Source organism: Leopardus geoffroyi, chromosome D1 (genome assembly GCF_018350155.1).
Source record: "Leopardus geoffroyi isolate Oge1 chromosome D1, O.geoffroyi_Oge1_pat1.0, whole genome shotgun sequence".
Taxonomy (NCBI): domain Eukaryota; kingdom Metazoa; phylum Chordata; class Mammalia; order Carnivora; family Felidae; genus Leopardus; species Leopardus geoffroyi.
This window is the reverse complement of record NC_059329.1, coordinates 61,430,301-61,440,661: the sequence shown is the minus strand read 5'-3', so window position 1 is coordinate 61,440,661 and position 10,361 is coordinate 61,430,301. Positions and strand designations below refer to the sequence as shown.

At 37.9% G+C, this 10,361-nt stretch overlaps 1 protein-coding gene across 3 annotated transcripts in view; it reads right to left on the bottom strand.

Moving 5' to 3' along the window:
* Window positions 1-8,972: 8,972 nt before the first annotated feature.
* The window catches only part of LOC123601246 (olfactory receptor 52Z1-like), a 53,355-nt gene continuing 51,966 nt past the window's right edge, over window positions 8,973-10,361 (bottom strand). For all 3 annotated transcript variants that reach the window (XM_045484250.1, XM_045484251.1, XM_045484252.1), the window contains one exon: window positions 8,973-9,963. In XM_045484250.1, coding sequence (XP_045340206.1) covers window positions 8,982-9,935 — 954 coding nt within the window. In that variant the 5' untranslated portion in view covers window positions 9,936-9,963 and the 3' untranslated portion in view covers window positions 8,973-8,981. The remainder of the gene's footprint in view (window positions 9,964-10,361) is intronic.

The following is a 10,361-nucleotide window of genomic DNA, read 5'->3' as shown; positions in this document are numbered from 1 at the left end:
CGTTGAATAATACAACACTCATCACAGTAATAATCATTATCATAATCACCATAAAAATAATATTTAGTTTATATTTACCAGATGCCTATTTTATGCTGGGCACCATGGACACACTACCTTCATAGTCATTCTCATTATTGATCTTCAGAGTCAATCTACAGGGTAGACCATAATTATTCAATTTTGCAGATAAGCAACTTAAATAAAGGCATTTTAACTTACTAGGAGATAACAGTGGGGAGAAATAGTTTCACACCACTTTTACCTCTATTATTTCAATTTCATTTGACATCACACTTATTTTTTTAACTTGTTTTATTTTTTATTTTTTTTTTAATTTACATCCAAATTAGTTAGCATATAGTGCAACAATAAACCCTCAGTTTATTCTCCATATTTGAGTCTCTTCTGTTTTGTCCTCCTCCCTGTTTTTAATATTATTTTTGTTTCCCTTCCCTTATGTTCATCTATTTTGTCTCTTAAAGTGCTCATATGAGTGAAATCATAAGATTTTTGTCTTTCTCTGACTAATTTCACTTAGCATAATACTCTTCAGTTCCACCCACATAGTTGCAAATGGCAAGATTTCATTCTTTTTGACTGCTGAGTAATACTCCAATATATATATATATATATATATATATATATATATATATATATATACATATATATATCCATTCATCCATCAATGGACATTTGGGCCCTTTCCATACTTTGGCTATTGTTAATAGTGCTGCTATAAACATGGGGGTGCATGTGTCCCTTCGAAACAGCCCACCTGTATCCCGTGGATAAATGCCTAGTAGTGCAATTCCTGGGTCATAAGTTAGTTCTATTTTTAGGTTTTTGAGGAACCTTCAAAACCTTGAAGGTTTTGAGGAACCTTCATACTGTTTTCCAGAGAGGCTGCACCAGCTTTCATTCCCACCAACAATGCAAAAGGGATCCTCTTTCTCTGCATCTTCGCCAACATCTGTTTTTGCCTGAGTTGTTAATGTGAGCCATTCTGACAGATGTAAGGTGATATCTCATTGTGGTTTTGACTTGTATTTCCCTGATGATGAGTGATGTTGAGCATTTTTTCATGTGTCGGTTGGCCATCTGGATGTCTTCCTTAGAGAAATGTCTATTCATGTCTTTTGCCCATTTCTTCAGTGGATTATTTGTTTCTTGGGTGTTGAGCTTGATAAGTTCTTTGTAGAATTTGGATACTAACCCTTTATCTGATATGTCACCTGCAAATATCTTCTCTCATTCTGTCAGTTGCCTTTTAGTTTTGCTGATTGTTTCCTTCGCTGTGCAGAAGCTTTTTATTTTGGTGAGGTCTCACTAGTTCATTTTTGCTTTTGTTTCCCTTGCCTCTGGAGACATGTTGAGTAAGAAGTTTCTATGGCCAAGATCAAAGAGGTTTTTGCCTGCTTTCTCCTTGAGGATTTTGATGGCTTCCTGTCTCACATTTAGGTCTTTCATCCATTTTGAGTTTATTTTTGTGAATGGGGTAAGAAAGTGGCCCAGGTTCATTCATCTGCATATTGCTGTCCAGTTTCCCCAGCACCACTTGCTAAGGAGAGTGTCTTTACTCCACTGGATATTCTTTCCTGCTTTGTCAAAGATTAGTTGGCCATACGTTTGTGGATCCATTTCTGGGTTCTCTCTTCTGCTCCAATGATCTGAGTGTCTGCTCTTGTGCCAGTATCATACTGTCTTGATGATTACAGCTTGAAGTCTGGAATTTTGGTGTCTCCTGCTTTGGTTTTCTTTTTCAAGATCGCTTTGGCTATTCAAAGTCTTTTCTGTTTCCATACAAATTTTAGGATTATTTGTTCTAGCTCTGTGAAAAATTCTGGTGTTATTTTGATAGGGATAGCATTGAATATGTAGATTGCTTTGGGTAGTATCAACATTTTAACAATATTTGTTCTTCCTATCCAGGAGCATGAAATCTTTTTCCATTTTTTTGTGTCTTCTTCAATCTCTTTCATAAGTTTTCTATAGTTTTCAGTATATAGATTTTTTCACCTCTTTGGTTAGATTTATTCCTAGGTATTTTATGTTTTTGTGTGCAACTGTAAATGGGATCAATTCCTTGATTTCTCCTTCTTTCATTTCATTGTTGGTGTATAGGAATGCAACTGATTTCTGTGCATTGATTTTATATCCTTCAACTTTGCTGAATTCATGAATCAATTCTAGAAGTTTTTTTGTAGAATCTTTTGGGTTTTCCATATAGAGTATCATGTCATCTGCAAAGAGTGAAAGTTTGACCTCCTCCTGGCCGATTCGGATGCCTTTTATTTCTTTGTGTTGTCTGATTGCAGGGGCTAAGACTTCCAATACTATGTTGAATAACAGTGGTGAGAGTGGACATCCCTGTCTTGCTCCTGACCTTAGGGGGAAAGCTCTCATTTTTTCTCCATTGAGGATGATATTATCATTGGGTCGCTCGTATATGGCTTTTATCATCTCGAGGTATGCTCCTTCTATCCCTACTTTCTTGAGGGTTTTTATGAAGAAAGGATGCTGTATTTTGTCAAATGCTTTCTCTGCATCTATTGAGAGGATCATATGGTTCTTGTCCTTTCTTTTACTGATGTGATGAATCACATTAATTGTTTTGCAGATATTGAACCAGCCCTGCATCCCAGGTGTAAATCCCACTTTGTTGTGGTGAATAATTTTTTTAATGTATTGTTGGAGCCAGTTGGCTAATATCTTGTTAAGGATTTTTGCATCCATGTTCATCAGGGAAATTTGTCTATAGTTCTCCTTTTTAGTGGAGTCTCTGTCTGGTTTTGGAATCCAGGTAATGCTGGCCTCATAGAAAGAGTTTGAAAGTTTTCCTTCCATTTCTATTTTTTGGAACAGTTTCAAGAGAATAGGTGTTAACTCTTCCTTAAATGTTTGGTAGAATTCCCCTGGAAAGCCATCTGGCCCTGGACTCTTATTTTTTTGGAAGATTTTTGATTACTAATTTGATTTCCTTACTGGTTATGCGTCTGTTCAAATTTTCTATTTCTTCCTGTTTCCATTTTGGTAATGTATATGTTTCTAGGAATTTGTCCATTTCTTCCAGATTGCCCATTTTGATAGCATATGATTGCTCATAATATTCTCTTATTATTGTTTTTATTTCTGCTGTGTTGGTTGTGATCTCTCGTCTTTCATTCTTGATTTTATTTATTTGGGTCCTTTCCTTTTTCTTCTTGATCAAACTGGCTAGTGGTTTATCAATTTTGTTAATTCTTTCAGAGAACCAGCTTCTGGTTTCATTAATCTATTCTACTGTTTGTTTGTTTTTTTTTTTTTTTGGTTTCAATAGCATTAATTTCTGCTCTAATCTTTATTATTTCATGTCTTCTGCTGGTTTTGGGTTTTATTTGCCATTTTTTTTTCCAGCTCCTTAAGGTATAAGTTTAGGTGGTGTATCTGAGATCTTTCTTCCTTCTTTAGGAAGGCCTGGATTGCTATATACTTTCTTCTCATGACTGCCTTTGCTGCGTCCCAGAGGTTTTAGGTTGTGGTGTCATCATTTTCAGTGACTTCCATATACTTTTTGATTTCCTCTTTAACTGCTTGGTTACCCCATTCATTCTTTAGTAAGATGTTCTTTAGTCTCCAATATTTGTTACCTTTCCAAATTTTTCTTGTGGTTGATTTTGAGTTTCATAGCACTGTGGTCTGAAAATATGCATGGTATGATCTCGGTCTTTTTGTACTTACTTAGGGCTGATTTGTGTCCCAGTATATGTTCTATTCTGGAGAATGTTCAATGTGCACTGGAGAAGAATGTATATTCTGCTGCTTTAGGATGAAATGTTCTGAATATACCTGTTAAGTCCATCTGGTCCAGTGTGTCATTCAAAGCCATTGTTTCCTCGTTGATTTTTTGATGAGATGGTATGTCCATTGCTGTGAGTGGGGTGTTGAAGTCTCCTACTATTATGGTATTACTATCCATGAGTTTCTTGATGTTTGTGATTAATTGATTTGTATATTTGGGTGCTTCCACCTTTGGCACATAAGTGTTTACAATTGTTAGGTCTTCTTGGTGGATAGACCCCTTGATTATGATATAATGCGCTTCTGCATCTCTTGATACAGTCTTTATTTTAAAGTCTAGATTGTCTGATAGAAGTATGGCTACTCCATCTTTCTTTTGTTGACAATTATCCTGATAGATGGTTCTACATCCCCTTATTTTCAATCTGTAGGTGTCTTTAGGTCTAAAGTGGGTCTCTTGTAAGCAGCATATAGATGGGTCTTGTTTTCTTATCTGTTCTGTTACCCTATGTCTTTTGATTGGAGCATTGAGACCATTGACATTTAGAGTGAGTACTGAAAGATATGAATTTATTGCCTTTATGATGCTTGTGGGGTTGGAGTTTTTGGTGGTTTTCTCTGGTCCTTTCTAATCTTTGTTGCTCTTGGTCTTTATTCATTTTTTTTATATTTTCATCTTTCTCCCCTCAGAGAGTCCCCCTTAAAGTTTCTTGCAGGGCTGGTTTAGTGGTCACAAACTCCTTTAATTTTTGTTTGTCTGGGAAACTTTTTATCTCTTTTTCTCTTTTGAATGACAGCCTTGCTGGATAAAGAATTCTTGGCTGCATATTTTTCTGATTCAGCACACTGAATATATCCTGCAACTCCTTCCTGGCCTGCCAAGTTTCTGTGGATAGGTCTGCTGTAAACCTGATCTGTCTTCCCTTGTAGGTTAAGGACTTTTTCCCCCCTTGTTGCTTTTACGATTCTCTCCTTGCCTGAGTATTTTGTGAATTTGACTATGATATGCCTTGTTGATGGTCGGTTTTTGTTGAGTCTCATGGGGGTCCTCTGTGCTTCCTGGATTTTGATGTCTGTGTCTTTCCCCAGGTTAGGAAAGTTTTCGCTATGATTTGCTCACATAACCCTTCTACCCTTACTTCTCTCTCTTCCTCTTCTGGGACCCCTATGATTCTGATGTTGTTCCTCTTGAGTGAGTCACTGATTTCTCTAATTCTTAAATCGTGCTCTTTTGCCTTAATCTCCCTCTTTTTTTCTCTTCATTATTCTCTATAAGTTCGTCCTCTATATTGCTGATTCTCTGTTCTGCCTCATCCATCCTTGCTGCTGCTGCATCCACCCATAATTGCAGCTCAGTTGTAGCATTTTTAATTTCATTCTGGCTATTTTTCATTTCTTTTATCTCTGCAGAAAGGGATTCTAATCTATTTTCAACTCCAGCTAGTATTCTTATTTTTGTTATTCTAAATTCTGGTTCAGACATCTTGCGTGTACCTGTGTTGGTTAAATCCCTGGCTCTCGTTTCTTCGTGCTCTTCCTTTTGAGGTGAATTCCTTCGTTTTGTCATTTTGAAGGGAGAAAAGGAATTAATGAGGTAGAAAAATTAAAGTTAAAAAAATTAAAATAAAAAAATATTAACATTAAAAAATTAAAACACACACACACACACAAATCTAATAAATGATGCTAGATCCTAGGTGTGTTTTGGTCTGCATGTTGAGAATGGTTTGACAGAGTAGAGGAAAAAAAGGGGAGGAGAATGAAATCATTTGAGAATTTGAAAAAACGAATACACTGAATTAGACTAAAATGAGATGATGGGAGTAAAATAGAATTTGAAAAAAATTACACAAAAGTAAAGAATATAGTAGAAAAAATTAAAGAAAAATGTTTTTAATAAAAATTAAAAATAAAAATGTATTTTTCTCATTCTGTATTCAAGAAAGAGAAAAGTTGTGTAAAAGGAAAAAAAAAAGATAGAAAATTGAATAGATGGACCTGCTAAGAGATTGAAATTCAACTGAAATTACTGTTTTCTAGTAGAAGTCAGACTATGTCGTGCTTTATAGTTCATAAATGAAGTAGGCGGTGAGACCTGTGCTCTTCAAAAGCAAGGTTGGCTCAGTTGTGTGGGGCTCAGCGTAATGGCTGTTCTCCAGTAGATGGTGCTGCTAGCCTACTGAGGTGGATCGTTGCGGCGCTTGTAGGTGCATATGCGCATGCCTGGGAGTGTTGAAAATGGTGTCACCCAGGTACCCTGTCTCTAGTATCGGAACTCAGTTCTCCTGGATCAGCAATCACACACTGTCCTCTGTCTCCAGCTTTCGTCCACTCAACTTCTTCACTGTCCATGACCAAACCCCAGGCAGCACCTCTTTCCCCAGTTTTGTCTCAGATGTGGCTGCTTTCCCTGGCCCCTTACTTCTGAGGGACTGTGGCTTTGACCTGTTCTTCAGGGTCTCACTGAGCAATGGCTGAATGAGCAAGGGCTGAATGTCAGCTACCCCCAGGAATGCTTGCTGGACCCTGCTGCTGCCGGTGCCCAAGACTGCAGCCAGGTGCCAGGCCACCCCAGAAAAAGTTCACAAGATAGCATACTAGCAGCTTTTCAGGGATTATGGAAAAATCACAACACACATCTGGCACCAGTCTTCACCTTTAACCACCTTGTTCCAGCACCAGTGAATGTAGCCATTTTCTGGGGTCTGCTGGGACCAAGTGGCTTCAACAGTCTCCACCAAATGTCCTTCCAGCAGTAGAACTGCTTTTACCCATGTGGCCTGAGAACCTCCTGGACACCACTCTGCTCCTGGGGTTCCGCCCTTCTCACCAGAGCACCACCAGGTATCGAGCTGCAGGGTTTCAGACACTGCCTGCCCCCTGTTTAAAGTCTGCATGGAATTTAAACCCTCTCCTTTCTCCTTTCTCCCTTTTTAGTTTAGTCCCTGCGGCTGTTTCCAATTTTCTGCTTTCTCTCCAGCTGCTTTTGGGAGGGGTGCTTTTCCCGTATTCTGCCCCCTTCCCCTAGTCTCCGTCCTCTCTCTGCCTGCAAAAGCGGCTCCCTGCCCGCCGCCAGCTTCTCACTCCCCAAGTTCACCTCTCCCTGCCACATACCTGCTGAATTCTGTGGTTCAGTTTGTGCAGATTGTTATATTAATCTTCCAATCAGTTTTCTAGGTGTGTAGGATGGTTTAGTGTTGGTCTGGCTTTCTTTCATGGATGCAAGACACACAAAAAACTTCCATGCTGTTCTGCCATCTTGGATCCTCTTGACATCACACTTATATCTCCATTGTTCAACTTGTTTTTGTTGGTGGTCATGTTCATGACATGGGTTAAGAATTTTAAATAGTATATCAATGTAAATTTAGGTTTTCAAACAATTTACCAGTTGAAACAATTATTTAATAGGCTGTTCTTTTCTCAGCCAGTTTTGATACACAAAATCTTATGCAATAGGCTTTGTACTTTATACTCAAAAAGTCCAATGGTTATCTGAAACTCCAACTTCCCACTTACAGATCAATTAAAGTTTTTGAGTTTAAGAAATATGCTTTCTGTGGCATCATGTAATCTGTCAGTAACTTTTCTGTCAATTTGAAATTGATATTCTCCCACACAATTCCCTTATCATCTGTTTTCAAGGGGAAGTCAACAATCCAGACAACACTGAGGGACTGGATGTGAGAACTGGATGGGCCCCTGGTCTATGTCTGTGTACTTAGCTGAGCCTTGTTGAATGAACCTTATCCTACCTCTTCACTCTGTGTAGGCCTCTATCCTTTCCGCAGCCTTTGCTGAAATTTGATTATTGTCTCTTGGATCCCACTTAACGAGGCATCTGAAATGTTGGATCTAATCAACAAGCCTTGAAACCTGACCCATTTTCTCTTACTTTGCTGACTCTAACATTTGTGTCTATGGCTCTTGGCTATGGAGCCACTTTTCCCTTAGCCAGAGCCTCTCCCTTTTCAACTTCATGAGTCAGCATTTACCATGATCTTTGCGTTCCCCACAGTGCTGTAAAGAACTCCTACATTCATCTGTTGCTCCTGTGGAACGAGAGGAAACCAGTTCACTGACTGAACATGCCACATGGTCATTTTTACTCTAATGCTGTTCTCCCATGTGGCATGAGACAATTTGTTAAGAAATCTCCCTCAGATACTTAAGTAGGAAATAAGGTATTCCTCTTCCACTGCTTTTCACTTTCATCTCTAAATTCATTGGGTTTCTATCTTTTTATTTTGTATGCCCTGATACTTTGAATGAATACCGAGAATGTGCAGCTGAAACTTGGACTGTACCTTCCTTTTTCTCCATTCCTATCTGTGTCTCTCCCCCATCTCATGCTGGAAGGGGTTCTGCTACTCCTTTTTTGTTTCTAAAAGGAACTTCCTCTGCAGTCAAACCTCCTTCTTCCTTACCATGTTCTACTGGTACTTTTTAACAGAAGCATTTAATGACAGTAGACTCTAGTGGAAGAAAATAAAAATCTATAGTTTTCAAAAGGAATTTTTGTGGTATTTCATATATATATATATATATATATATATACACACACATATGGGATATATTTCAATGTGTGTTATGCACAGTTTAGAAGCTTTGTGTAAATCATCTTATTTAATACTTTCAACAACCTTATAAAATATGAAATATTTTAAGCTCAATATAAAGCTAAAGAAGCCCAGAAAGGGTAAATACTCTTTACAAAGATGAGACATCTAAAATTCAAATCTTGAACTTAGAGCCCAACTACTCAACTGATAGATCACAATGCTAAATATATAAGTATTATTTTCTCTGAAATACAAAGATAATATGGGAAAATAGGCTGAAAACCTGTTAAGTTGATTTAGCAATTTGTTTTTTCTATTTTTTTAGTGGGTGGGTTGTGTTTTTACTTTTCCTATTTTTCTGTATCAATATGAAATTGAAGATACCTATTGAGTTATTGTGTTTTAAGTCTGTTGTAACTGAACTCACATTTACACAGAATCTAAAATGCCCTTGGTCTGATACTGTCCTGAACAAAAGCAGCAATTAATTAATTAATTAATTATGATGTAAAATTATCTCAAAAATTTACTGTTATCATTCTACCCTAATGCTGGCATGATATAAGATGTCTGATATAATTTTAAGTACTCTTCAATTAGTTACATAGAAAAATGAAAAATTGAGCTGGATAGTCTACATCAGCAGAATTTATTGCTCACAGAAAAGACATGGACAAACTTCTCCTGAACTTTCTTGGTCTTAACTCCATAAACGATGGGATTGGTGGGTGGTACCACCACATAAAGATTGGCAAGGAGGATATGTACATGGAGTGGTATATGGTGGCCCCCAAATCGGTGAGCAAAGAATGAAAAAAAGGCTGGAGTATAGAACAGCAGGATAACACAGACATGGGAGCCACAAGTACCCAGAGTCTTGAGTCGGGCATCTTGGGAAGGAATTCCAAAAACAGTACAGAGTATAAGGGCATAGGAGACAATGATAAACACCACATCCAGGCATATAGAAAATAGGGCCACAATCACCCCATAGTAGATGTTGATTTTGATGCTATCACAGGCTAGCCTGGCAATGCCCATATGTTCACAATATGAGTGATGAATAATATTCCTCCCACAGTAAGCAAGCCGATAAACCAGAAAAACCAAGGGGAAGCAGATGAAGAAACTCCTGATCACAGATGCAATGCCCATTTTTCCAATGACTGAGGGGGTTAGAATTGTAGTATATCTTAGTGGATGGCAGATGGCTACATAGCGGTCAAATGCCATGGCCAGCAATATGGCAGACTCTGCCACAAAGATGAAGTGGAGAAAAAACATTTGGGACACACAGCAACCAAAAGAAATACCCCCACCTTGGAACCAGAAGATTGCTAGCATCTTTGGTGTGGTGACTGTGGAGAGAAAGATATCTGCCAGGGCTAACATGGACAAGAAAAGGTACATGGGTTCATGAAGACTGCGTTCAGTGAAGATCAGGAATAATAAGAAGGTGTTGCCTAAAACAGAAACTATGTACATGAAACAGATGGGAATGGAGATCCATATGTGTGCATATTCCAGTCCTGGGATCCCAGTCATGGTATACCAAATATCTCTAAGGTTGGTGTGGTTTGAAGAGATTGTCATCTTTTACTCTGTCCTCTGACACTGGACACTGGAATGGAAAAAGAGAGAGACAGAGTGAAAAATCATAGTTATTTCATCTGGTTTGAGTATGAATCCTGGCATTGCAATACAGTTGTTGCTTTAAGAAAGGATTGATAGTAAGTAATGGTTCAAAGATGACAAGCCAGATAGGCTTCATTGACATGAAAGTTACCATGATCTTATAGAACTGATGCTACTGGTAATGCTAATGGTTTTAACTATAACTATAAGAACAACAACAACAGTAATGATAATAAACATTTTATAGGTTTATAATTTTGTCTAGACACTGTGGCAGATACATTGTACTTATTGACTTAGCATCATACATGAAAGTCTCTTATATGCTCTTGCACATCATGGTTTTCCTTCTTATATGACTGGTCATTTCCAGTGTTAATCACA